The 26,974-nt window shown below is 52.2% G+C and overlaps 8 protein-coding genes across 8 annotated transcripts; 4 read left to right on the top strand and 4 right to left on the bottom strand.

The window, feature by feature from the left end:
• Positions 1-1,514: 1,514 nt before the first annotated feature.
• Positions 1,515-3,227, bottom strand: BGZ61DRAFT_594280 (uncharacterized protein; the record flags this gene model as incomplete). The annotated part of the gene is made up of 5 exons (XM_046256838.1): positions 2,819-3,227; positions 2,638-2,660; positions 2,563-2,582; positions 2,122-2,507; positions 1,515-2,016 (listed from the first exon to the last, which is right to left on the bottom strand). Exons 1-5 carry the CDS (start codon positions 3,082-3,084, stop codon positions 1,515-1,517), a joined length of 1,197 nt encoding a protein of 398 aa, XP_046095209.1. The 5' UTR covers positions 3,085-3,227.
• Positions 3,228-5,604: 2,377 nt separating this feature from the next.
• On the top strand, positions 5,605-6,840 carry BGZ61DRAFT_540668 (uncharacterized protein; the record flags this gene model as incomplete). Its single annotated transcript, XM_046254941.1, has 1 exon — positions 5,605-6,840. One exon carries the CDS (start codon positions 5,605-5,607, stop codon positions 6,838-6,840), a length of 1,236 nt encoding a protein of 411 aa, XP_046095208.1.
• A 2,069-nt stretch (positions 6,841-8,909) lies between these two features.
• On the bottom strand, positions 8,910-9,975 carry BGZ61DRAFT_540666 (uncharacterized protein; the record flags this gene model as incomplete). Its single annotated transcript, XM_046254940.1, has 5 exons — positions 8,910-8,929; positions 9,008-9,175; positions 9,250-9,499; positions 9,568-9,623; positions 9,684-9,975. The coding sequence occupies 5 exons, from the start codon at positions 9,973-9,975 to the stop codon at positions 8,910-8,912; spliced, it is 786 nt and encodes a 261-aa protein (XP_046095207.1).
• A 3,248-nt stretch (positions 9,976-13,223) lies between these two features.
• On the bottom strand, positions 13,224-13,879 carry BGZ61DRAFT_466049 (uncharacterized protein). Its single transcript, XM_046247642.1, has one exon. The coding sequence runs from the start codon at positions 13,721-13,723 to the stop codon at positions 13,301-13,303; it is 423 nt and encodes a 140-aa protein (XP_046095206.1). The 5' UTR covers positions 13,724-13,879; the 3' UTR covers positions 13,224-13,300.
• Positions 13,880-14,008: 129 nt separating this feature from the next.
• Positions 14,009-17,792, bottom strand: BGZ61DRAFT_568075 (sulfate transporter family-domain-containing protein). Its single transcript, XM_046255986.1, has 5 exons — positions 17,360-17,792; positions 16,558-17,226; positions 16,366-16,508; positions 15,760-16,306; positions 14,009-15,701 (listed from the first exon to the last, which is right to left on the bottom strand). Exons 1-5 carry the CDS (start codon positions 17,592-17,594, stop codon positions 14,059-14,061), a joined length of 3,237 nt encoding a protein of 1,078 aa, XP_046095205.1. The 5' UTR covers positions 17,595-17,792; the 3' UTR covers positions 14,009-14,058.
• A 1,710-nt stretch (positions 17,793-19,502) lies between these two features.
• BGZ61DRAFT_175819 (uncharacterized protein) lies at positions 19,503-19,969 on the top strand. The gene has a single exon (XM_046237633.1). It carries the CDS (start codon positions 19,625-19,627, stop codon positions 19,901-19,903), a length of 279 nt encoding a protein of 92 aa, XP_046095204.1. The 5' UTR covers positions 19,503-19,624; the 3' UTR covers positions 19,904-19,969.
• Positions 19,970-23,110: 3,141 nt separating this feature from the next.
• On the top strand, positions 23,111-23,821 carry BGZ61DRAFT_175796 (uncharacterized protein). Its single transcript, XM_046237632.1, has one exon. It carries the CDS (start codon positions 23,338-23,340, stop codon positions 23,653-23,655), a length of 318 nt encoding a protein of 105 aa, XP_046095203.1. The 5' UTR covers positions 23,111-23,337; the 3' UTR covers positions 23,656-23,821.
• An 851-nt stretch (positions 23,822-24,672) lies between these two features.
• Positions 24,673-25,452, top strand: BGZ61DRAFT_310526 (uncharacterized protein; the record flags this gene model as incomplete). Its single annotated transcript, XM_046238802.1, has 2 exons — positions 24,673-24,996; positions 25,234-25,452. Coding segments are annotated over 2 exons (543 nt in total), but the record flags the coding sequence as incomplete, so codon positions are not given.
• Between the last annotated feature and the right edge of the window lie 1,522 nt (positions 25,453-26,974).

Below are 26,974 nucleotides of genomic sequence, written 5' to 3'. Positions count from 1 at the left end.
ACAGCGGGATTGCCTACTCTTAGGAATTAATACCCTAAATTACAGTAACCTATTCTCTATTTTCTGGCTAGGCCATTCTCAGCCTTCTATATTATTCAGTACTTATAATAACTATTCCAGTTAAAATAATACCTATTATAAACTCAGTTTTATTAAAATTATAGATATCTAACTCTACAATACTATATTTTGCAATTATATTCTCTATAAGCTAAAACCAGCCCCAAATAATATTCGGAGCTTTATATTAAGCCCTCTGGTAGTTATATTTATACATAAAACATATCATAAGCTCTAGTTATTACTTAATAAAGTTTGAGGCCTAGTGCTTGCTAACTGGAGGCGCATCGCGGTCGGCGAGCAGTCGATTGGCTATATCTTCTACATCACAAAGCCAGGAAGGAAATAATTGTGAATCTAGGTCGAGGACATACTAAATAATTGTTGATTCCTCCAATTCCGTAAGTTTTCGCGAATTGGGGATACTATCGCGTCGGAAAATTGTGCCCTTAAGGCGGCGGCTGAGTGTTGTTTGACTGACTGTGTAGATCTTGGCTGTGGCTCGTGTACTTAGAGTTGGGTCTTTGTGGATAGCTTGGACAGCTGTAATAAGGCGCCTTTCTTTACTAGGCGATGCTATTTTTATGTGTTGAGAAATGGTATGTGTTGGATACGCAATTTGCTGTATGCAATAGCAGAGATGATTGATCAAATGATGTAAATTGATGTTATTGTCCTGCATTGATTGAGGGTCATAGGGGCCCTGTTTTATACTCAAAGGGATCTAGATCCTAGATCAGGGTGTCAAAGGGAGACGGATCCGGCGTTTGTTATGATGCCGGATCCGGCTTATTACCTGATCCGGCGTTCCGCATCCGGCGTTCCGGATCAGGCAGTCCGGATCAGGCATGTTATGCCGCCACACGAGGTCTCAATCCAACAGTATGTTAAATGTATGTTGAGGTGAAAATGTGGTTACGTGAGTCGCTCGCTTATCATTAGTCATCTGCAATAGCTAGGAGAAATGACGCGCGCTGGTCATCCTTAGAAAAAAGGTGCAGAGAAAGGAGAGGAGTCCAAGACCAAACAGGCTTAGTAGAAAGATAACCGTTCCGAGCAACAAGAATCTTGCCACTATGACAGCCACGGAAAGCTCCTTTATGGATTAAGCGATCGGGGAGTATGGTCATTGGGTACTGGATGTCGTCGGTGGCTCTCTCTGTCGTCGCTCCCGAGCTGCAGCATCGTAGGCGAGACGTACCGCTATAGGTTCCTCTTGATTTGCAGCTTCTTCTCGCTCCATGGGGTCGATACGCCTGCAAATATGGGGAGTACACGTGGCCGAAACCTCGAGTTATTGAAGTTTCATACGGCAAACGTCCTGAAGAGTCAGATCTAGACGAAGGCTGCTCGGATCGGAGCTGCAGCACGATTACGACGGTATCGGCTCGCGGGGTCTGGAAGAAGACGAGTCGCGCATGTCCACATCATCATTTACTTCTTATCTCCATCCGCTAGTACCTCAGCGGTCTTTCATCATCGTCGTCCTTCCTTGCCGATCCGTTCTCGTTGAAGCTATCTGCAACACTACATGTGCTTTCCCCATGATTGCTTGTTGCAGCGTCGACGTTGATGCGATTGTCTTCCGTGGTATAAATAGCCTCGCCCAGTTTCAAGCTTGAAGATGAAGATTGGCCAAGAAACCCCGTGTCCCTGTTCGTCTTTGACCGGCCATTGAAGGCAGCTGACCCATCTAGTCCTTCCTGCAACTCGATAGATACTGCATCAACTCCGCGAACAGTACGGATTCCCTCCGTGGAGACTCTTGTCCTACTATACGTGGTCGTGAGGCTTTTACTTGGAACGGTTCCCTGTCGCGTTGTCTCCAGGTCGCAAAAAGTGCCATTAGAGATGACACCGCATTGTCGCTGTCTGGCAATTTTCCCTATCAAGTCTGCCATTGACATCTCGATCTTGAGCTTGACTATGTATGCGAAGGGATGAAACTGCATGTAACTGAATTCATAGTTAGAAGTGTCTCCTATTATCTATCCCGCTTTTCCTCGTCTTGAAAGTTTGTCGGTTCATGCAATGTAGGGAAATATAACGGAGTTGACTTACACGAACGTGTTATGCAAGCTCATCATAGAGATAATAAGCACATCCATGCTGAGGGAGAATCCGACGATGCACATATTGAACTTGACCAGACTCTTATACTTAGTTAAGCCATTTGCCACTAGGTTCTGTTGAACAACGCGAATGAAATAGAAATTGAGTGCTCCGTCGACAAGAAGGTAGATCCCCTTCTCGACACGGTCCCACCACTCGTTGATCCAGATATATCTCTCTGAGATCTGGAGACGGGCGGGGATCCAAATATTATAGACCGAGATATTAACGGCTGTGATTAAGACTGCAACACCGACCTTAAGACGGTATGCCGTTACTGAATCTGTGAGAAGGATAGAGCAACGATTAATGATAATTTGGAGAAGAAATTGAACCTAAACTGGTTAGAATCATTGATAAACTTTAGAAGGGTAAGTGGAGCATACTTACTTGAAGTGCCCATGTAGTAACTATGGAGGTTATTATCTTATTCTTAGCAACTTAGGGTGCTTTTAGACTGCTTACGAATGCAAAAGTAGAACGCGAAACTAGAAGATTTAATGTTTAGTACCCCCTTTAAACGTTACATTACCAAGAGATCCCTCCTCACACTCTCAACTGCCCTTACCATCAGACTTGTTGCACCGAAAGGAAACGTGGGCTGTGCGAGGAGGAATCATCTAATACATAGGGGATCAACGCTTACCTCGGGGGAATTATGCCTTTCAAGTGCAACCAACAGATAATGCTGAAGATGAGGCATACAAGAATCTCGAGCCAAATCATCCAGACATAGGCACTGCGGAATACGAGAAGGCCGCGTCTCTCGTACATACGTTTTGTTTGCTTCATGGCTGTCCAGGTGGTGAGCCATCCAAAGCCGATCGTGAAGCCCCAGGCTAGCGAAGCAAGAGCAAGATCATCTTCGGTGACCTCTTGGAGGACAAAATGGGGAGAGAGAAGTGTGATCATTGTGAACCAAGTATAGGTTGATATCAACTTAGAATGACCGTAACTTTAGCCAGACTCTGGTTCCATTCAGAAGAGGCATCATAATTTAAATGAAGGACGATAGTGATCAAGATAGGTATCCTTGCCCATGGTGTTGGTGTATCATCAGTCGCCAGTCAATAGCTTGAGTCACGGAAGCTAAAGTCCAGCCCTCGTACGGATCTAGTGACAAAGCACTGACTTGAGTACGTCATGACGCCCGCAAGCATCCCCGGCCTCGGCACAGATTGGCTGGAATTCAAGCCTTCCTACCCCCCGCCTGAAAATCGCCCACCATTAACAGCATAGGAGGCTTCAGTACCTGAAGACGACTCCAGTTAGAAAGGTTCTAGAGCTTCAGGCAAACTTTCAGAGAGCACGGCCTTGCCGAAGACTGGTCTAGACTCAGCACGGACGTTGCTTGTGGAGTGGCATAGCGTTTGGCGCCATGCTAAAGCCAATTTGTATTTCTGGTAAACTCCGGGGAGGGAAGTATGGCGTAACCCGGGCTAAGTGATCAACATAGAATGTTGACGACTTTCAGGTTGAACATCACTATAGGAGTAGCGCTCTAGGGTTGGAGGCTGGAGTGGTTGAGTGTCGCGAGAGTGGATGCGATTCCTAGTAGATCTGACTGTACCTTCAAATTAGCATAACATCTCGTCGGCTCCCTCCTCTGTACAATCCAGCACCTAATGTGCAATCTCTAGCCTGGTAGCCCCCGTCGTCGAGAAGAAAATTAAGAATGAGCAAAACGCCGACCATCGCTCGATGAGCGCCAGGGTTTCGGTGTATTTCCAGATTTCCGCGGCGCGAAAGAATCAATGTCTTGGGCAGCGTCTATTATGTCAAACACAAGATGCCACTGGCACAACAGGAAGACAGGCGTTGCGCGAGTCATTGCTAGAATAGCCACTGATGCGAATCGTTATCACGCGAGGTGTTGGTCTTTCCTGTGGCCGAAGTGACCCTATCCACCCCTGGCCTGTGCACCGCTGGGGCAGCAACGGCACCCGGTGCGTCGTTGACAGGGGAAGCCATGTGAAAGTGGCAGATACCAACGCCACGGGCCGCTGATATCCAGACGTCATGCAAGCGTGACATCTGCTGCTCTTAGCGCTTAAGAGACGAAAACCTTGTGGGTGGGTCCAGAGTCGTAATATCGTGGATCACGATCGCTTCATGGGGATGAAACATTCAGAGGACAAAATTTGAAAGGGGCGCGGATTGATTTTGAGCCAGGTGGCGCTGTTCCATTCGCATTCCTGGAGGGCCCGGTGAGGGGAGGCAGGTAATGGGCCTGCTGCACTGTGATCGACGCTCCCCTTACATGACGCATTTTGGATGCCATTTTATGGCTTGCGGAACGCCGGTACATCGCCCCGGCGGAGTTTCCCGTGTAGGGGGTTGAAGTTTGTGTTTGCGCTACTATCCGTTCCACCGCATTCTGCAGTTGGGCCGCTGCCGGCATGGTCCTGGGTTAGTGAGGAACTGTGGCGAGAAGACAGTGTTTCTAGCACTGATGAGAATCCTCGGCCATCAACTTTCGTTATGTGGAGATCAAGCCGTTGCCGTCGTCTCTATGCCATAGTACCAGCCTTCACCTTAGCGTCCGGTGAGAGGGCTGAGATTCGACACTTCAGCAGCAAAAGGAACCCGAATCCTAAAGCTGACACGCAGCTCGAATTTCTGCACAGAAAGGCCGAGGCCATTTCTACCGCCGAATTATTCCGCTGATTGGAAGCTCCTTTGCAAGAAGGTACCTTTCTGTCATGTTCATTCGTGCCATAAATGGGCATGTTTCTCCGTCAACCCATATCATTACTTCGTTGTCCGGGCTACGCGGGGCTGACACTCGGTGACGTCAGCTGGCTTTTGGGTAGGCGAACTCTCACTCTTTAGCAACTGACAGAAGTTTGGGCTGGAGCCACCTACCTATTTTGCGGTATTTCCTGGCAGGAAAGTAATCTATTAGCCTCAAGTGTTGATACGGTCCCTTACATTGCCATGGAAAAGGCTTTCCCAAGCATACCGGCATACCCAGACATGATCAAGGTAAGTGCGGCAAATCAAAAGCGATCCCGCACTTGGTCTCAGTCGGCAACTTGCTCTAACTGGCTGCGCGCGCAGGGGCTGCTGGAATGCCCCTGTCCCAATGTGGCGTTATCCTTGTCACACTCACTTTCATCATGGGTCCTGGGTGCACGGATCAGCCGGAGGGTACGGAAGGCTATATCTAGCACTGGGTCAAAACGCATTTTCCATCCATTTTCGTCAATACAGGGACCCCACCCCACACCACCCTTGCCGCCGACCCCCCCTGAGTATATGGATTAATCAATATCCATGTACACCCTACTACCTAAAGGTATTTGAAAATGTGTGCGAGCGGCCCGTCCGGGGGCGGACGAGCATTTACGTGGCCGTTCGCCCCCAGACGGGCCGCTCGCACATTTATCCCTCTTCATTTAACGCAATGTCCTAGATCTATCATAATTCGTTATGGCCCCAACTCTTCTGTACTGCCCCGGCCGGGCCCGTACTCAACATGCCACGATCTTACGGGATAACCCCTCTTGGGTCTCCTGTCCGTATTGTGGCACCCTCCTAGCCGACAAGCCCTCCAACGCTTCCTCTGACGATGACCTTGAAGAGGTGGACTTCCAGAACCTACCCGACCGAACCCGAAAGGCCTTTAAAGCGACCGAACGCCCCCAACCGGCACTGTACGCCTCAAACGCCGAGTCGCCCGCGGTGTCTACTCATCGAGCCGGCGCAACCGCTTTCTCTTCTGCTCTTCGAGAAGCTGATAAAGCCCGCCAGACTAGCATTCAGAACGACAAGAGTAAGGCCGAACGGAGTAGTACGGAGCTTATGCAGCCCCGTAAGATCGGGATTTCGTTGTACTTGTACGCTGGGAATTACTGTACGGCCGAGTCTGGTGGTATCGAGACTCTTGAGTGGTTCGACGTCATGGCCGTACATAGGTTTCCGATGGCAGTACAGTTCAGTACGGCCCTGGAAACGGATACACACCAGCAGTTGATGTCCGCCATCATCAAACGGTTCTTCTCGAACTCGGGGGAGTGGGCGAAACTGGCTGAACGGGAGTGGACAGCTATTCCTATCGATGGGAAGCCACTAAGCCTGAACTTGAACGTTCGGTTCTGTGAGGCGGCGTACGAGTCCACTCAGCTATGGGCATTCCTGTTGCAGACAGGACTTCTACCTCGGTCGGAAATCCGCCTACACCTACGTACTGGCATCTCGGCCGAACAACCAGAACGGGATGAAAAGGTCAGTACGAAGGGGAAAAGGACCGTACTGGCCCAGCCACAAGGACGTAAACGCAATACGTCCGAGCCACTGGCTAGTATTACAGTCAAGGTTGAGAAACGGTCTACTTCAACAGCCAAACGAATCAAAACGGAAGCGGATGGGCCAGTACAGAAGGTCAACAAGAAGGTAGCCATACCGGTCAAGGCCGAGGCCAGCGGGTCAACTCAACAGGATTCAGTCAAAGCGGAGATGAACGGCCCCGTCCGGGGGGTAAAGGTCAACGACGGGACGGACAAGCCTGTTCGGCGGACATCTGAAGGATGTAGTATAGACGACGATTGCGAAGATCTCTTTGGGGATAACCCTTTGCAGTCCGACCCCTTCGAAGTATTCAAGGGTACACGTTCGCACGCGAAAGGTTCTGAACAGGCCTGTCTGGAGACTACAGACCTCGCTTGATAGCTAGTTTCGAGCTGACCCTGTCTCCGAATTTACATCCCATTCGTTATCGGAATCATCCGTTCCCCCACGAACATGCCCGTCCAGATCAAATCCTCGTGTCCTCAGTTCATCCTCTAGATGTCGAATACCTCCAGTTGGCGGCTCCTGGAGGTGTAATCGTGGGTCGACTCCGGATTTATGGTGATCCTCAAGTTGTTCACGTAAGTAAATGTACGAGCGATAAAGAGGAATATCGACACCATTTACACGGCGCTGTTCGCTCCCATCCCTGACCGAACGGCTGAGTACGGACTTGCAGAGCGCCAATACCTCGGCAGAGAGATACGACGATAGATCGAATGATCTATGACCAAGAAGCTCCTCCATCTCCTCTAGTACGGCTGGAATGATTGGCTCCCCGTAATCCTCCGTACTGGACTGTTCGGGGTGGTGAAAGAGGACGTACGGGACCCCAGGGACAACATGAGGTCGGTTGGGCTGTTTACGGATGTAATGGTTATTCCATACCCGTACGAAACCGCGCAGGTCCGTATCTAAGGGTTCCATATATATATAGAGAAGGGCAATCTGATCGTAGATATGACTGGGTTCGAAAAGCCCTATTGTATGTAGGGTTCCAAAGACCGTCTAAACATGTCAGTACGGAGGCGTTTAGGGGTACTCGGGGGCGTATAATAGTATCTTACCCGCCAGAACTGCGAACGGCCTTTACAAAGACGATTCCACCAGCTCTCGATCTTGACGTTGTGGATGCTCTTGCCGTATACAAAACAGTCCTTGAACTTGATCGGTACGGCCTCGCCCGTGAGCGGTTGTATCCGTTCGCGCCCAGTGTGACTCGAGTGATACCAATAGAGGCCAGCAACAACCGGAGTTTCCTTCCCACGATCAGCCCGTATAATCCGCGGCGTAAAGCCACGTTCGCGAATGATCGAGAGATATTGGAGGCCAACGCCGATAGACGTGTGCGTACTAAAGCCAACGAAAAACCAAGGGATATATCTCGAGTAGGCGTCAATCCCAGCGTAGATCTCAAAGCCGTACGGCTTTAATTTATCGTACGCATCGATAGACCAGATAAAGTTAGGCCCAGGGCAGGTCCAGCCCGTACGGCGCCGTCTGAACTCGTCCAGCCGGTCTCGGAAGCTCCTTTGGTGGACTTCTTTGTAGGCAGAGTAAAGGACATCTCGGCTTGTAGAGAATCCTTGCTGGCGCAGCTCCGTTCGGAGGTATTCGCGCCCGTAACCTGCCAAACGGCGAGTTGGATCAACCGCTTGGGCGATACGACCGATGGCTTGTTCTCGCAGGGTAATGTTTTCCTCTCGGGTATGCCGCTTTCGGAGGTCCATCTCTTGGCGTAGCCGTACGAGGCCTTTTTGGGTAATAGAAAACCCCTCAGATTGTAGCACTTGGAGCAACCGTTCGTCCGTAAGGTAGTGTTCGAAGAAGTGGAAGCGTAAACGGTCCCGGAGGGCGTCAGTCACTTCCGTACGACCCTCACGTTGGAAGCCCCAGATTCGAAGAAAGCGCTTCAAGGTAGTATCGGAAACAGGAACGTTCAAATCCGTCCGGAGCCATTCGCATAAGGCCGCGTTCGTCCAGCGTAGTTGCCATTTCCCACGGATTTGTTCCCGGTAGGGCTCGAGATCGATCCTCTGTCGTGGCATTAGATCGGCGTGTTCGGGGACGTTCGGGGGCGTATAGAAGATATTTCAATGAATAAATAATAAAATGTTAAGATAGAATCATATGCGTAGGGGAAGGAAAAATAAAGAGCATAAGGTCCATTTCTGGGCCGTACGGGGGCGAAACCCCCCATACGGAGCCGGACTATCTGAAATACCGAAAGACCAAAACGGTTATGAATGAACAGGAGGAGTTCACATTTCCGAACAGGCCTGTTCGTCCATCCCCCCCCCCCCCCCCCCAAAAAAAAAAAGAAAAAAAGTCTGCGGACAAGAACGGTATGTCAAAAAACCTTTCCAAAAACGTGATGCCGACCGACCATGCGAAGCCAGACGGGGCCGGTCGCGGGGTATACTGTCCTGAACGCCAACGAAAATGACTTAATCAGAATCAGACTCATCTGGAAAAAGTTAGCCCTCCGTTCAAAGCTGTATGGGCCTGCACGCTCCCGTACAGGGATGGACGGGGATGTACATACCAGTCTCGTCCTCGACATCGTCGGCGACCTTATTAAAGACGTCCGCGAGCGTACGGAGGTGCTTGAGGGGGACGGAACGGATGGCGTCAAGAATGTCATCGTCATCGTCAAGGGCCTTACGCTTACGGCCGCGCTTCTTACCCCTAGGCTTAGCATCTCCGTCCTTGACTAAAAAAATATGTCAGAACGGGAGCGAACTGGCTAGAACGGGGAAGAACGGGGGCAAACGGGGGCGTACGTACCGTAGAGAGTGCAGCGCTTAGCCGCGGAGTTATAGCGACAGTTCGCGCAGGCACCGTTGATCTGAACGCAGCTGTCGAACGGGCCCAAACCCCTCTGGCACGGGCCGCACGCGTCCGTTCCGGACCGTAAGTTGCCGTACAGATGGTGGAAGGCCGCGTCACAATTGGCACCCCGCTTTAGGTTGAGAGTGTTGTAGTAAGCGGTTCCGTCCGCGCCCGGACGGGTACGGACGCCCATGATGCGCTTGATCTAACGTGAACGTAAGCGTACGTTATCACATAGTGCCGTACGGCTACGGGTGGAAGCGAAAGACAAACCTTAAAGTAGTTCTGGGCGAGCGCACGAACGGCGGCGGAAACATTCTTGGAGACGTCTGGCAGACGGGTTAGAACTGGCGTGAGCGGGTAAAAACTGGGCAAGAACGGGAGCGTACGCTTAAGGACCCAGGCGGTTAAATGCTCGCTAACGGTCTCGTCCGGCTGGTCATCCTCTAGCTCCGCGTTCGGGAGCTGATGGCCGTGAACGCGAGTGTCCGGGGGCGTCCAGCTAGGATGGTTGGGGGGAACCCAGGGCTGGAAGTCGGGCAGCTCCGAGCAGGCGCGTCCGCTGTCGTTCGAGGCCGAGCCGCCTCCGTTCGGGGCCGGAGCGTCGTTCGGGGTCGGAGCGGTTCCGGACGTGCCCTTTCCACCCTTTCTGCCCTTACCGGAGCGAGATCCGCGAGGCATTGTCGTTCGGGGGTGTTCGGGAGCCGAGGCGTACGGAAAATTGTACGAAAAATGGCTATCGACAAACCGGGGCTGTACGCGAGTGTTAGCATATGTACGGAGCAGAACGGGGGGGGGGAAACATGGGTAAAATGTAAATGAAGTTGAGGTGGAGGCCGGAAGGAGCCGTACGGGGCCGTACGAGATGTGGATTTCGCGTGGAAGGTGGGGCAAAAACCGGTTATTGGGTAACTGCGGAAACTGCTGAAAAAGGCCAGAAAGGCGAGAACCAGAACAAAGGCCGGGCAGGCGCTCAGGCACGTGACTGCCAGGCAAGGGAGTAGGCCAGTTGACCGTCGCAATTGAGCGATCGCTTCCGCGCAGGCGCTCAATTGCGACGGTTCTGGACGGTACTGAACGCGAAAAAGACGCTGCGTGTTGACCTGATCGCTCCCGATCGGTGGCGTATGCAGCAAGAGGGTATTGTGTGGGCGCGGGGTGGAAATCCAGTGGTCGGGGTAGAACCTACCTGGTCGGTTGAATTGGTTGGGAGGGAAAAAGAGCGTTAAAGGAAGGGCTGGAAAAGCTGGGATGCGGTAGGGGATCCACAATTCCTAACTTTTAAAGCGATTGTATTGGCTATTGCTTAATTTGGACTAGCGGTTTGCATCTAGCCAGTAGTAGTCCGTGCCCACGGCCGCCGTGGATCTATCCAGAAACTCGTTTTGACCCAGTGCTAGATATAGCCGTCCGTAACAACCCCACCCCTTACCATCCAGTACCCACCTACTGCTAATACCTGTTGAAAGGACCAGGCATATATACCACATTCATACTAGCATCAGTGTGGGTACCCATTACTTTTGCAGATTGGGTCTCAACAATACCCACCTACTGCTAAGCAAAAATTCAAGAGTAGTGCTATTAGGGCTGTATAATATTGCTATCCGGGCTGTACCCAAAATACGCTTGCCTAAAGAGGGAATTTGTCACATGACTTTGAGAACGCTAGCCACATTAGGAAAATCTCGCGGCCACGTGACCACCCTCACTTACAACACCCCGCGATATCGGATCGCAATTCCTAGGCCAACTTAGACCTTTTACCATCACGTCGTCCCTCTGCTATTCCACACAACCATTTCTCATAAGTCACAATGACTCAATCTCACGCTGAAGACGATGCCATCCACGGCATCTTTTCCCTGGGTTCTCAAATCCCACCGCCGCCGCCGTCAGCGCAATTCTCGTCTCTGGATGACCTCGTCAAGTCTCTGCAAGACTTCTATCGTAAGAACGGCGCCGCCTTGGTGAAGAAGTCACCGGGTAACTATCGTGAGATTCATGGCGTTAAGCAACCAACTTATATTCAACTGCGTTGTGACCGCGGTGACGCTCGTGAGTGTGAAGCTGCTGATGTACGCAAATCCAGTACGCAAAAGGTCGGCTGCCCGTTTAAGATCACAGCGTCAGCAACGCAAAAGCTCAACTATCTCTGGACCTACCGAGTCGCGGTCTCTGATCACAACCACGGCCCGTCCCTCGACCCGTCCGCACACGTGATGCATCGCCGCCGCACACCAGAGCAGCTAGAAGTCGAGCAATCTCTTTTCAAGCACAAATCCCTCCCCGCCCGCGAGATGAGTGATATCATACGTGATGTAACGATTGAGCCGTCTTTCTTTCGACAAAAAGACATCTATAATGACCGTCAGAAGCTGCGGCAGGCATCTCTCAGCGGCAAAACAGCGACGCAGGCGCGGATCGGCTCCCTCCAAGATCAGGGTCTCAAGCACCTCGTACGGTATAGCGCTGACCGCAAAGTTGAGGGTGTTTTCTTGTTAAGGGCTGGCCCTTCGAGGATCTTCCGTGCAAAGAGTGCTGTGAATTGTCTATCTAAATCTAAGGAAGAGAAGAGGATTTCCTTCTGCAGGAATCTTCATACAGTCTTATAGTAGTTCCAGGGAAGTCTTCGGGAAGTCTTCCAGCCGGTTGCCAGGGGACTTCCCGTGTCCTCCGTAGACCCTGTCGGTTTAACACTAGTAGTTGCTAGCGTCTTGACTCCGGCTTCGGCACAGCCGCAGCCGTATCCCCAGGCTCCAGCCTGTAACATTTCTGGACTTATCCTTGGTGTGAGCTGATGTGGAAGAGGTTTCCAGAGGTTCTTGGTATGGACAATACATATAAGACTAACCGCTTTAAAATGTACCTTTTCCAGGTCACTGGCGTCACAGGCCAAAAGTCTGTTGTTAACTCTGGCTTTGGTCTCATCAACTCCGAAAAAGAGGAAGGATTTCAGTGGCTTTGTGACCAAGTGGATGATTTCCGCCGTTTTCTTGGAATCCGAGTGCCTTCTGTTGTTATTACTAACAAGGAAATAGCCCTAAAAACGCCCTTTATGTAACCTTTCCAGACACGCAGCAGCAGTTATGCGTCTTTCATATCAACGCCAACATCAAGGCGAAAATCACAGCCCGTTGGAAGGACCCAAAAGACGCCGATGCTGATGAAGATACTGACGATGATGACGATGATGACGATTATGTGCCAACGCCTAGTCTCAGTAATCGACATCATGAAGCCCTCTATCACGAGGCCAATGAAGGAACTTACGGCAACTGAGACTCAGCATCACCAGCACCGCCGCCTAGCACACAAGGTGAATTGACCCGCGAGACGATGTTTTCCGCCTGGCACCGAGTCATCTATGCCGACCAAGTGAGTGACTTCGAGGCGGCTTGGGCCTCGATGAACGATGCATACAACCCACAGCAAAAGTCGATCCTTCGATACATCTCAAGGGAGTATATGCCTTGGCGGGAACAGTGGGCAAAGTGCTACATTTGCCGCTATCGCAACTTCGGCCAGAGGGTTAACAGCTCTGTTGAGACTGCCCACAAGGATGTAAAGTCATTCCTAGTCACCGGCACCGGTGACCTGCTTCGCCTACACAAAGCTATCCAACAGATGTTGAAAAAGAAGCAGCGTGACTATGAGCAACAAGCAGCCAGAATGATGATGCATCAGCAACGAGAATACATGGGCCGGGAATGGCTTGGTGAGGCTCCCTTACAAATAACCTACGCTGCTGTCGATTTGCTTGTCAAGCAGCATCGATTTGCTGAGGCAGCTTTACTATCACTTACGCAGCAGACCCCCGAGCCGTTGAGACCATGTTCCGGCACCTTCACACAGCAATATGGTCTTCTCTGCAGTCACTATATCTACGACTTGCTAGTAACTAAAGAGCCGTTATTAAAGGAAGTTATCCTGCCCCGCTGGTGGCTCAATAAACCTCTGGTAGGAATCACAGCTCTTTATATAAGAAATCTGCTAATTTCTACCTCTAGGACCTCGAAGAGCCACTCCTGCTGATCCGCGACCCTGACGTTGTCGCTAACCTCCGCGGCCGACCTCGAATACCTATAAATAGGAAGCTCATGATACCCTCACATCTACAAGCCAGTGTGACCTCGAGTCTCCAGCAACAGACCCAAAGCCAACAGACCCCCCGGCAGCCTCGCCAAAACCCACAGACGACCCGGCGGCTCAACCCAAGCGTACGGCGCACGCTGTCACAGACCGAGCTTGTGGACACACTAAGCAGCCAACAGTCCCGAAAACTGTCGACGCCAAGATCAAGAGGCCATACAAATACAAGGAAAAGAAGATCTAGAGGAGGACGAGGCAGAGGTAGGGGCGCCGGGGCCGCGGCTCCGGCCCGGTCGCAGTCATCAGCGTCGTCAGTCGTTGAAGATGTCATTATCATTCCGGCTACGCAGCCGGAATATTAGTCGGACCGATAGAAATACTATTTTTTTAGAGGAAATACCGGAAATGCGTTTTTTGAGCGATTTGGCTGTAGCCGGGCTCGCGGGCTGTTGTGATGTGTTGACCTTGATTGAATTGGCCTGATGTTATTCGCGTTCTTTGACTTACACTGTAATTTTGGTGTGGCGGGGAGCATTTGCCGAATGCGGTTAAAAATTACGTGGTCATGTGATCAATACAGCCCGGATAGCAATATCATACAGCCCGAATAGCACTACTCTTTATTTATTTTGCGTTCCCTGATGATTTGACATTCGATATTCCGGTCGAGATCTAACCCGCCGTCGTCAAGATGTACGAGGTAATAGCGCTCATGCGCTCGCTAGTGAGCTTCAGGGACACCCTCAACAGTTCCCTACCAACCTCCGGCTGCTCGATTTGAATCTTGGCCCACTGCTCCCGGTCCATAAGCCAGACGACACAATCTCTCTCCACCACCGCAGTCGCCGTCCGATCAGTATCGGAAAAGAAGGGGAGCTCGCCGCAGGTCGTGCCCGCCACGATGCTCTCGCAAAGCCATCCCTGAGGGAGGTCGTATTCAGCCCGGATGATGCCCCGTTCCAACATGTAGAAGCCGTTCGCCGACTCTCCGCGCCGGAAAAGAATGGTACCGGCCGGATACTCGCGTCGGGTAAAGTATGAGGTTGCTGGGAACCAGAAGTCCTCGTTTCTTTCCTCGTTTCTTTCACTGAGGCCCTGGAAGATCTGGAGCATGAGCCTAAGAGGCTCTTGGAAGCTCATCCATCTGGATGGACGCCGCACGTCGACACTGCTCAGTGCATCCTGGGCAGCCTCGACAAGATGGTTTCGCCGAGGTGAGTTGAAGGGCGGGTCGAATGAGGAGAACGCAGTCGAAGATCTCGCAGGGACATCCAAGTTCTGGATGGAAACTCGCTTCAAAGCAAGCTCCTCCTGTCTCGCATATAGGGTTTTTAGAAGCTCGTTCTCGCAGCTCTCCAATGCAGAGTTAAGATCGGGCACCATCATGACATCGATTCCATCGCTTCCTAATCCAACGGCCCTCAGGTTTCGACCAAGCTCACTGTCGCAGTCAACACCACTCAGGACAAAAACAACGTCCTTGTTGTTGAGAAGCCTACTGATGGTATTGAACGCTTCACCGGCCGAGTAATCAAGGCCAGAAACGTGCCACAAGTCCAATATTAGGAACTTGATGGGCTGCTTGGCAAATGCACTGTCCTCCAACAGGCATCGAATCTTCTCCTCGACGCTCACAACGGTTCCGAAGAAGAGATACCCCGTGAGCTTCACAATATAAATCTGGCAGCCAACCCGGTGCAGGTAGTGATGCTGCCAGAGATTGCGCCTCACAGTGGAAGTGACAATGTCACCGGAATAGTTTCCACGGATAGCTGACACCAGTGAAGTTTGTAGAATGAGTGATGCGAAGGCTAGCAAGATGCCAGCCCCGATACCCACCACAAAGTCGTGAATGCCCATGACGAGCACAATGACGACTACGGTTATGTACTCAGCGAGCTTGAGCTTCTTGCGGGGGAGCCATAGCGCCTCCAACATGAGCTCAAAGCCCAGATCAAAGATCAAAATGCCCACCATCATGACCGGAATGAATCCGATAAGTGATGGGCCAACAAGCATGACGCCGAAGGTGGCGGCAGCTAGCATATAGCCTGCGAGGCGTGTGTTTCCGCCTGACCGCATGAAAAACACGGTGTTCGCATAGACCAAATAGTTCTGGATGCTGCCAAAGCAACCAGACAGGAAATTGGAATAGCCATGAAGCCTCAGCTCCTTGTCGAGATCAGCGTGGTCTTCGCCGCAGTTCAGGGCCAAGGCAGGGACGTTGATCGGGACATGTAGGATGCCGAAGAAGGTTAAGGCAAACATGGCGGGGATACATTCGACGACTGCATCCCAGCGCACAAGTTTGAACTCTGATGTGATTGTTAGAATGGTTGCCAAAGACATCTATAGAGAGTGAAAAGCACTTACGGTAGAGAGTGTAGAAATACCACCACGGCTCCCAGGAGGGTGGCCCTTGGAAAATCCATCCTTGGTCGCGCAATGTATCCACATCCAACACGTCGAGAGCCAATACAAAAAAGTAAAAAACCAAGGGAATCGCCAAGATAAACAAAGGCAAAAAGAACTTGGAGGTAATTTTTGACTGCTCGTAGAAGAGAAGAATGGCCAGTATCAGGGGGACAACCCAGAGCGGTACGGTTGATGGGTTTGTCAACTTCTTCAGCGTGTCGAGGTCATATTCCAGACTACCGTCGAGGCGAGCCGATACCTCGAACCCCGTAGCGACCAAGAACCATCCGACGCCACCTATGCATCCAATCAAGATGTGCCGGGGGATGAACCCCACCATATATCCAACCTTGAATCGGCCCATGAGATAGAAGACGAGGCCGGTAATCATGGCACTTATGGAGTATGACACGATAGTGGTGGCAATGGTGGCGTCAGGGTTATTCTCTCCAACCGTATCGGTGATTCGGAACGCCATGTTGTGAAAGAACGGCACCACCTCGATCTGCGGCGTGTTAGTCAATGACGCCGGAATTGCGCCATACTACCTTATCAGAGACTCACCAATTCAGACCCCACGGCGCCCTTAAAGATACTGCCCGATGAGAATGTGATTTGTGACACGATGGTGCTGACATAGAAAACTGAGATACCGGCAGATCCTAGATGTGAAAAGATTGGCTTTCCCAGAGGAAAAAGAATCATACCTGTTATCCGTCAGCGAATTGTATAAGGCCCCATAACAGTTTAACGCACCGTAAGAGAGCGCATCTAGAATGTTGAGCAATAGACCAACAGTCACGGCGGGCAAGCATGAGACGTGAGTAACCACCGTGTTGTGCCATATTGCCTTGCCATCCCAGCGGCGCAGATTGACGGCGACCGCAACGCTATGTGTCACTCGTTCTTCCACCTTGTGGCCTGCTTCTACCAAACCGCTTATCCAAGGACGCTTTGCGCGAGATTTCAGACCCTCAAGATCCTCCGTGTAAGACCGCCTGCCGCCTGAAGTCACCCTCGACAGCAGTGGCGTGCGCTCCGAACTGGCATCGGTATGGAAACGCGGCTCGGGCTGGTTTCGGTCCCCATCGTCTTCTTCATGTTCGGTCTCGGGAGGGTGATGTTGAGCCATCGACTGAGGAGGGGAGCCCTTGAGGAGGTTTGCAAGAACCGAGGGCCCGGCGGGCGCATGTGTGTCGCGCTCGGCCTCTGGCGATGGCGGCTCAGATACCTCTACAGTCGTTGTCGAGTTGCGCGCATGGTCAGTTATGGAAGACTCGTCGCCGTAATCGGACACGGCAACTTCGTGGACGGATGATCGCGAGCGTAGGAATACGGGGCTTGGGGGAGCTTGTCCGTCTGAGAGGAGGTAGGTGGCAAGCTCCGCGGTGTCTTGACGAATGTTTCTCGCATTTTGAACACTATCTACCGGAACTAGTCCGCAGGAGTTAGCGATTTTGGATTGTCTTCAATTTTTTTTATTTGGAAGCAAAAGCTGGGTGTAAGCAGGCGATGGTGTGGAGATGATAAGGGCGTTAAGCGCATTAACTAAACATACCCAGTAAGTCATCTCGCACAGAGCTGTGAATAAAGGATCGAATGGGCTCTCGATGGCTGGGCGCGGAGCTGATGGACGTCGGGCGAGCTTGCGTAGCAGTAGTAGAAGTTTGGTGGGAACCATGCGAAGGGCTCGAGCTGAAGCCATCGGCAGGTTGGAGCTGCGGGGGATCGCGCTGCGAGGTCGAGCTCAATGCCCTCCTCCTCCATGGAGTGAAGCTGAGCGGCGAAGACATTGGATCAGCTCAAAGCTCGGAACTGGCCGATGAAGCTCCAGGAGGCAGCCGGAAAGTGGGAGGGATTGGGCATAGTTATTAATATCGCATGGATGAGGACACGACAACGAAGAACGGAAAACATAGAGAAACTCAAACCACCACGAAAGGCGGAAGTAAAAGCATTCCAGGCCTCAGATAGCGGACAGACGGCGAGAGTTCGTGGGGAATGAAGTAACGAAACTCATTGACCGAGTCCTGGTGGGTCATGGCACCAGCGAGCGGGCGCAAGCTGTTGCAATAAGTTTGAATAGCCCTACGGGTATCTTTTAATTTTATTGTCATGCCGCTTTAAAATTCACTCTGAACCACTTAACGGCAGTAAACCTCCTCTGCAAGAAGAAGAGCTGAAACTTAAAAGCAACATCATCACTCTTCCTAATTAAGCTAAAACAATCCGGCGGTACCTGATAATTGATTCAAACTTATTGCCACCCACTGTAGGCGTGAACGCCCGTAAACTAGTCAACTCAAGAAAAACCTTGCTTTCAATTCAGCGCAAGATTCCCTTGTCCGTTTTGCATGTGGGCTCGCCCCTCAACACTCAAAGACCGGGCACCGAACCCGCCCCTGCAGAGGCTCCGGAGTGGTTGCTAACCAGTGCTGTGCGCAGCCGTTTCATCGCACTCTATCCGAACTATGGGAAACAAAAATCCCCCAGACGTTGCTCGTTCACCATCCTCACAACCATGTCCAATTCCCCTTCGTCCAACGCAGCCGTTGGCAGCGTGCCCTCCACAGCCGACGACTCTGGTGAGCGATCCTGCCATCGTTGGCGCTGCCCCTCTTGTTCCTCAGCCTGACCCGCTCCGCCCGCCGATTTTGCCCCCAACTTGCTGTCAGACGGAGAGACCCGGCCGCGAGGATGACTAAGGATAAGGGAGGCTGGATTGAGCCGAAAAGAGGGGAAATCCTCAGACAAGCAACAAGCAGATACATCGATCACAAGTCACGATAACAGCCCTATTACGACTGTAATCATCACAATTGCAATCGCCTATTTGGCCCCTTTATTATCATCAATTTCCCTGTGCCGTAACGCACAGCAATTCCGGCCGCTAGACCGATTTGACCCTGTCACGTGTCGGACACCTGCCTACTGACCATTCCAGTCAACACTGAGGCGGCCGCCAATTTCCCTCCTCGCCGAATGTGGTTCAGCATAACTAGCGAAGTAGATGCCACAGATGCCTCTGCGACTAGTGGCTTATGTACAGTAATGGCGCCAAGATCTGTAAGTAGGCGTGCATGCAAACCCAACGTGAACTGTCTGGACGCAGTCACCAGCGTCGGTGCGCCAGATCCGTACCGTCTGGTCCTCCGAGGCTGACGCTACGAGCTCCGAGTTGTGTGAGAAGGCCACCGACCTAACGGAGCCGCTATGGCCCTTGAGTTCAGATGCAATCACCCAGGTTTGAGGATACAAGGGGTGTCAGGCTGTTTGATAAGAGCTCTTATCTTTTGCGACGCACGGTCCATAACATCCCCAGCAAGTCATCAATTGACGCCTGAAAAAGACAATAAAATCGGTTCACAGCGCTGCATTATGAGAAGGGTAAGTCTATGAGATGAGCGATATTTTCGCTTTCAATTGATATAATTTTCTTGATCGATATTGCTGTTGTTGATTTTTTTGTAGAATATATTCCTCGCCACTATTTGCATCTGTACCCCGAAAACCGGCATTGATAAGATTGATGATTGATGCGACCAATCCATCCGGCCAACTGCAGAGAGTTGATGTCATTCTGACCCCAAAATTCACCAACTATGACGGCATTTCCAAATCGGTGAAGTGGGGTATGATAGCCCTCATCGTTCTCAAATTGCTGTACACCACCGCGTCACTCCCCCCAGGTCGTCTCTTCTCAGCCCTGCTTCCGCGAGGCTTATGAAATATGAAGCTCATTTAGCGGCTCTATTTTTAAGCCACACACGATTATACGAGTTTCCTTCCACAGAATCGGTCCCAGCTATCCTATGTATTTAACATGACAAAGATGGACGGGCAGCATCTCCTTCCTAGCTTTGGGCCCTACGATCCACATCCAGCCATGATCGGGTCGGTTGGCTGGCGAGGGCGCCAGCCACATTCGTCCATTCGTGCTCCTAGCCAAGACACCAGCGACCCTGTCGAGACAGCAATTGAACCGGATGACTTGCGGGCCATGAGCCCGCGGATGACAAGCGAGGATGTTGAAGCGTTGGAGCCAGTGTGTCCAACAACCAAGTTACTTGACTTGGTTGGTTGGGATTGGTTGATTACGTAACAACCAAGTAAAGTAAAGACGGTCTTCAACCAAGCAAAGCAAGACCCCTTCGCTTACTCGGGTTTACTTGAGGTTACTCGACTGCATTTCCGTTTTAGGCAAGGTCGTTGCGAAACCCCCCCTTTTTTTTTTGAGGTCGCGACAGGAGGCTGCAGCCCGATCAATTTGTCCCATGTCTTTTGCTGCACAGTCCAAATCCCAAGTTAATAATGCCTTCATATCCAATGTTTCAGCCTCGGGGAAGGTTCGGAAAGGCTACACCCCCTAGGACTCCCTCTGAGCCGATCGATTCTGCTCAGTCCAGTACCCCTAGCTCGGTCTCAACTCCAACCAGTGTGCCACTTCATGGCGCTTCTCCCGCAACCGTTTCCCACGAAAGAGAGGTGCCAAAAGCTTCTCAATGCCATTTCCCTGTCGAGTGGGACAAAATCCGTTACGATGGGAAGCCAGTGCCATCCATCCGATATCGTCAGCCTCATAAGCGCACCATCAACTCCAAATCCCAACCCTCAGCAATCTACAGACACGGCGCACAGCTTACAACGGACGGAGACAATAAGTACTGGCTCTGCAAATACTGCCACGTTAGTGGCCATCACAATACTGCGCTCTTTGCCAGTGAGAGCACGACCAGCATTATATACCATCTGAAACATCAGCACAGGCTGGAAGAATTTGGCTACAAGGCAGCAGAATGCAACCCCTTCAGCATAGCCAAGGGCGCAACAAATCTCACATCATACCTCGGAGGCCGGCGCTTGGTGTTCAACGACCTGCAATTTAAAGACGATTTTACCGACTGGGTGATTGATCTTGATCTCACCTTCCGTCAAGCAACCCATCAACGCACCTATGAGATTTTTACCAACTATCTGGAAGACAGCGACAAGATTCTGCCCAAGAGCCCGTCAGCTCTTAGTAGCTGGGTCAAAGAGAAATGGTTTGGTGATGCTGGGAGACGTGTTTGGCTGAGAGAAAAGCTCCATCTCACCACAAGCAAGATTCACGTCTCGACGGATGCGTGGACATCTGAAGAAGGGACAAACTATCTAGCTGTTGTTGCTCACTTCTTGGATGAAGGACATAAGCTACAGACAGCTCTTCTGGATCTTCCCCCTCTGAAAGGCCCTCACTCCGGCGAGAATATTGCCAAGGTGCTGTCAACAGTCATCGATTTCTACGATATCTCCCCAGTCATTGGCTTCTTTATGATGGACAACGCTAGCAATAATGACACATGCATTCAGGAGCTAGCAAAGCAGTACCCTGCAATCAATCGTCAGAGTCGCCTTCGGTGCGTCGGCCATATGCTGAATCTCATCGTCAAAGCTCTCCTCTTTGGGCAGGGCGTTAGCAAGCTGGAGCAACGGCTCCGTGGCGCATCTGATGACGAGCGGTTTGAGATATGGAAGAAGCAAAGCTTTATCGGCAAGCTCCACAACTTCTGTACGTGGATCAACAGAAGCGACCAGCGACGAGAGAGACTGAAACAGTACGTTCTGCAGGCGTACGACGAAGGCAGCATCGAGAGCCTCTACACTAGAGTCCTGGTCGATGGCGGGATCCGCTGGAACTCTGTATATTCCATGATTGAAAGAGCTCTGAAACTCCGCCACGCCATTGATCTATTCTTCCTCAACTACAACGATACCAACGGAGAATATGATATCTCACAGGATATCCTTACTCCACAAGATTGGACCGATCTGGGCCACTTCCTCAATATCTTAAAGCCCTTCAAAGACCTAACAAAGCGCATGGAAGGCCGGGCAAACAAAGCTGGCCTAGAAGGATCGCATGGCTCCCTCCACGAGACGATCGAGTCGCTTGATGTCCTTTTCAAGAAGCTCCAGGAGGCTGGGAAGTTTGCAGATGATCACCCTGACGTGGTGTCAACATACTATTCCCATGCTATTGATGCTGCTCGCATCAAGCTTGAAGAATATTTTGGCCTCACAGATGCCACGCCTGCATACCGATGTGCAGTTGCCCTGCATCCGGCAAACAAATTTACCTACTTCGAGCTTGAATGGAGTCACAACAAGCAATGGATCAGCGGGGCGAAGAGAGTGGTGCGGGAGGCTTATGCACAATACGAGGAAGCAGCTGCGGAAGTGGACCTAATAGAAGGAGCACGACAGCAGGAGGAAGAGGAGGAGGAGGAGGAGGAGGCTATTGCTGATAACGGGGCGAGGCTTGATCCACTCCAGCAAGCTCGTAAGCGTCGTCAGAGGCTTGCTGCCATTGCGGCGTCAGCCACACGAGGGAAGCGGACAAAACTGACATCTGAGCTGGATGAGTTTATGGCCAGGACTAATAAGGCTGATCTGGATGTTGAGGATCCTCTGGAATGGTGGGTTCGCCATACATCTGACTACCCCATCCTGTCCAAGATGGCGTTTGACTTGTTCAGTTGCCCAGCAATGAGCGCCGAGTGTGAACGCGTTTTCTCACAGACAAAGAAGGTTATCACAGATGAACGAAATCGGCTTAATTCGGACACTGTAGCAGCGATTGAATGCCAAAAGCACCTGCTTCGAAGCGGTATGTTAGCATAGATCTACCACCGGAGCCACATAAGGAATGGAAAATAGTCGAGTAACGTCAACCAACCAAGCAAAGCAAGCCTCTCTACCGAGTAAACCAAGTAAAGCAAGGGGGTCCCGTCAACCAAGTCAAGTAGAGGGTCCAAATTTTGCTTTACTTGGTTGATGGACACACTGGTTGGAGCGTGAAATGCATACTGAACTGCGCCGGTTAGTGAAGACTATGGGATCTGCCGTGAACGTTAGATGTGTCCGAGGGTGGCCATCTTGGGAACTGCTCACTGACGTTTGTTCCTGCGGATCTAGGCATGCGAAGGCGTTGCAGGACTCACTACTCCTCATCTTTAACCGCGTCGAGGCAGTTAAGAAGGGACATGAGAAGCTAGACAGCAACAACAAGTTGCTGCAGAAGTATATTGGAGATTTGACTAGCATGCACTAGAACATGGCTTCGGGCAGCCACGAGAAGTACTGAACCTTTTGTGGGAAGTTTTTGTCGTTCTCCTGAGACCGACACGCAACAACAGCTGGAACCCGACTTTGAACTTGGTTCCAGCAACTGGAACGAAATGTTTGGCCATTAGATTTCTGTTGGTGTGTTTTGCGGTCTCCAGACGTCCTGGGGTCCGGCCACGAGACAGCGCACATCTTACATTCAACTTCAGAACTGGCTGTTCTATCCCTGCTACCTCTAGAACTAGCTAGTCCCTGCTGCCTTCAGAAATGGACGAGCATCATCACAGTACGACAGGAATCGACATGCTCTGAACCACTACAGGGGGACATTAATCTGCAGTTTTTGCCCCGGCCTTGGATCTCCAGCAGAAGTCTCGTTCAATCGCCGAGACTTGTTCAAAAAAACACCTTGTGGAGACGCATGACGTCCCAATGAAGCCGCCGAACGGTCACAGGCCACCGGGTACTAGATCCGGTGTCGAGGCGGCTGGCGATTGTAATATCTGCCGGCAGACATTCTTGAGTCCCGACGACTTGTATGACCATCTAGATGACTGCGTGCTCAGTGTGCTCATCGAGGAAGACCCTGCTGAGGCAATCAACGAGAAACTCTTGGCCGAGGTTATGGGCGGCGAATTTACAAACAGCTCCCCAGAGTTATATCAGGTGGAGCCACCACCCTTCACAGGCAGGGAGGATAACCTGTCGCAGGAATCGCGGTCACTATCCTGCGGCGTGGGGTTTCGATGATAGCCAGTAGTCATTAAAGAAACGGGTCACTGCCTGTTGAGATCCGTGGTTTAACGGATCAATGGCTATTCCGATCCATTGGTGGATATCATCTTATCAATAGCTTCCGCTGTTTAGCGCTAGTTTTCTTCTTCTTCAATAAACACAACATGCTCATTTCAACACTGCCGTCTTCGACGGCCCTATTCGACTAGCCAGGGATGAGATTGTGCTCTCGAGGGATCTTGGAATCCGACTCACGTTGTCTGATGGTGCATCATATGTGACCGATCTCGGCGTGATGACTCTCAGCAGAGCAGAAGCTGTCTTTGCAGGGCTGGAGGAGGCAGAACTGAGCGCAACACAACAAGTTCCTCAGACATCGCATATTAGCGATTGATGACTACCAATTACTCAGTATCACACGTCGGTAGCTGGCATAATACAACAATTCTAAGAAGAGAGCCTGTAGTAGTTGGTATCCACGGCGCCGCTGAGCCGTCGCTGATTCACAGCGGCGAGGCGAGGCGTGGCGCCCACCGGCTTGGCTGATCCTGAACGCCCCCCGCGCCTGCGGCGCCCGGCCAATGGTATCCCGGTATATCCACAGCGGGCCCCCCGCGCTGGCCACCCGGATGACCGTGGATATTCGCGAATATCCATGCTCCCTCGCTGATCGGCCCCTGGGGTGCCCCGGTCCTGCTGATCTGGCGCTGGAAGGCTGGGCCGGCCTGAAAATTAATTATATATCTCTGCAGACCCCAGGCCGGTCTAGGCCGGCCTACTCTGAAGACCTCATATGCGATAGATCGGATCAGCTGTCGCCTCTTTAATTGATATCCGACTATGACGAGAAGACGGGCTGGGAAGAGGAAGGCGGCGGCTGTGGCCGACTCGATAACCGTCAGGACCAGCACTGCAACGACTACTGCGACCGGGGCTGTTGCCGGGGCCGCTGCAGCCGGCACCAGGCACCACGGTCGCGTCGGGCTTAACGCGCGCAATAACGCTGAGCTACGTGCTAACGCACAGCATATCCTCTCGATGATCCAAGACGCGAGGCCGAGAAATACAGTGGCTGCATATGAGCCGAAGCAGAAGGAGTTCAGGGACTTTTGTGAGCGCAAGCAGTATCAGGATGCAGATACCGTTACAGAAGACAAGCTCCTCCTCTTCCTTGTTGAGGAGGTCGCAGACCGGCCGCTCAGGGCTAAGAGCCACAAGGCGGCTGAGGATACTCTACAGGAGGCTACGCGGCTTGCCTGGCGATCAGTCCGCAGCTATACGACTGCTATCACCGACCTATATCGTACGCAGAAAGCGCTCGGGGTGAATACCCACCCTTCACCCCGGGAGGATAACGTTCGGGAGTACCTCAAGTCCCTCCAGCGCCGGGATGCACAGCAGGATAAGGCTAGCTACGCCGATAAGGGCCGTGATACCCTCCTCGATGGGTATACAGAGCAGGAATTCGAACGCGTCTGCTACGAGCTCTGGGCGCATAGCAGTATGGCTGCTGAGTGCCACCTGCGGACTCTCGTGGATCTGCTGCTCGGGCACTATATGCTGACCCGAGGTGGCGACCGCCGCGCGGCCAAGATCTCGGACCTCTTTACCTTCGAGTTCGAGGAGGAGGGCCCGACCCGCTGCATGCCCCTGATCTTCACAACGCGGGCTGGGAAACAGAACCAGCACGGCCGCCTTGAGACAGCCGGGGCCTTCCGGAATAAGAACCCGGTTATCTGCATGCTGGGCGGCCTTGCCTTCTACCTCCTCTATCGGTGGGATATAGCTGCCGACGAGCTGTTTCCAGACCTTAGCCAGCGGTCTGCGTGGTATGATACCCGGCTGATCAAAGGGAGCGGGAGCAGGTATAACCATACAGCCGCCCTCTCATATAACTCACAGCGAGACTGGGTCGTCAAGGCATTTGCATATGCCGGCATCGCCTCGAGGAAGAAGACGCACGTTGGCCGGAGCTCAGGGGCGAAGACGGCTGAGCTCAAGGGGATCAGCGAGGACCAGATCCGCCGCGCCGGCCGCTGGAACCAGGAGCAGATGATCGGCTGCTACCTGAACTCCCTGCCTCGCAATTTTATGCGTACAATGGTCGGGCATCTGCCACAGAAGGGGTGCTTCGAAATATGCCGTGCTAGTATCATGCCACCGGATACCCTCCTCTCTATGATCTGGCCAGACCTCGACCGTTGGGAGGGCCGGTTCGGCCCTGCCCCTAATCAGATCAACGACCTCGCGGCTATGGGGCTTACGAGCTTGCTCTCATACCTCCGTGAGGTCATCCTGCAAGACTCGGTCTTTCTGATCAAGCAGTTCCCAGATAGCCCGGTCCAGTGTGGCTAACAAACCGACCGACCTAGACCGTCCCCTTCGGTCTGTCGGTTTGGGTTGGTCAATGCTCCCGGTCGGTCGGTCTAGGTCGGTCTGGGTTAGCAGCCCGGTCGGTCTAGGTCTGATTATCTGATGCCGAGATTCTACCCGCGCTAGTTAAAGGGGTGCACTCAATGGCTACCTGCGCCACGCCCCACTTATTTTGTGGAGCGAGTTCGGGAGTGCCAAAATAAGTGGGGCGTGGCACGGGTACCTTAGGGAGGAGCCGACCAATGGCGGCCCTGGAAACCCCCAACCCAGACCGACTCAGACCACCCAATCCGACCGGCAGCTCTGGTCGGTCGGTCTGACGAGAATTGCCGGTCGGTCGGTCTGCGGTCTGAAGGTGGTCTGTCAGACGGTCTGTCAGACGGTCGGTTTGTTAGCCACACTGGCCCGGTCTGGAACCACCCGGTCTTTCAGCATGAGGCTTACTTGCAGTTCGCACAAGAGGTATCAGCCCTTGTGGAAGAAGAGGGCGAGAGGCCGAGCCAGCTAGCCCTGCTAGCCCAGGCCGTCCCAGCTCTTGCAGACTATCTCCAGTCCGTCGATACCCGCAACGACACAAGGATCACCAGCCTACAGGCCGACCTTAGGGCGGATCTAAGAGCCGACCTACGAGCCGAGCTTCAGGGCGTCAGGGAGCAGGCCTCGCAGCTCCAGTCGCTCTTCTCAACTGGCCTCACCTTCCAGCTCAAGACAGCCGCCACCCCTGGTCTCCTGCAGCTACAACCAGCACCAGTACTGCCGCCAGCACCAGCACTTACTGCCGCTGCTGCCGCCGCTGCCAAAGAGGCCCAAAGCCAGTACACAACAGCTTACTCAAGCAATAGCAGCAACAGCCGCTCAGTGACCCCAGGGCTAGAAAGACCGCCACAGCATCGTATGTGCCGGGAGGTTAAGACAGTCAGGGACTTATGGAGAGAGTGGACAGTCGGGCTACGAGGCCAGC

This window comes from Ilyonectria robusta (genome assembly GCF_021365365.1).
Source record: "Ilyonectria robusta strain PMI_751 chromosome Unknown BGZ61scaffold_46, whole genome shotgun sequence".
Classification (NCBI taxonomy): domain Eukaryota; kingdom Fungi; phylum Ascomycota; class Sordariomycetes; order Hypocreales; family Nectriaceae; genus Ilyonectria; species Ilyonectria robusta.
This window is presented reverse-complemented; position numbering and strand designations above follow the sequence as displayed.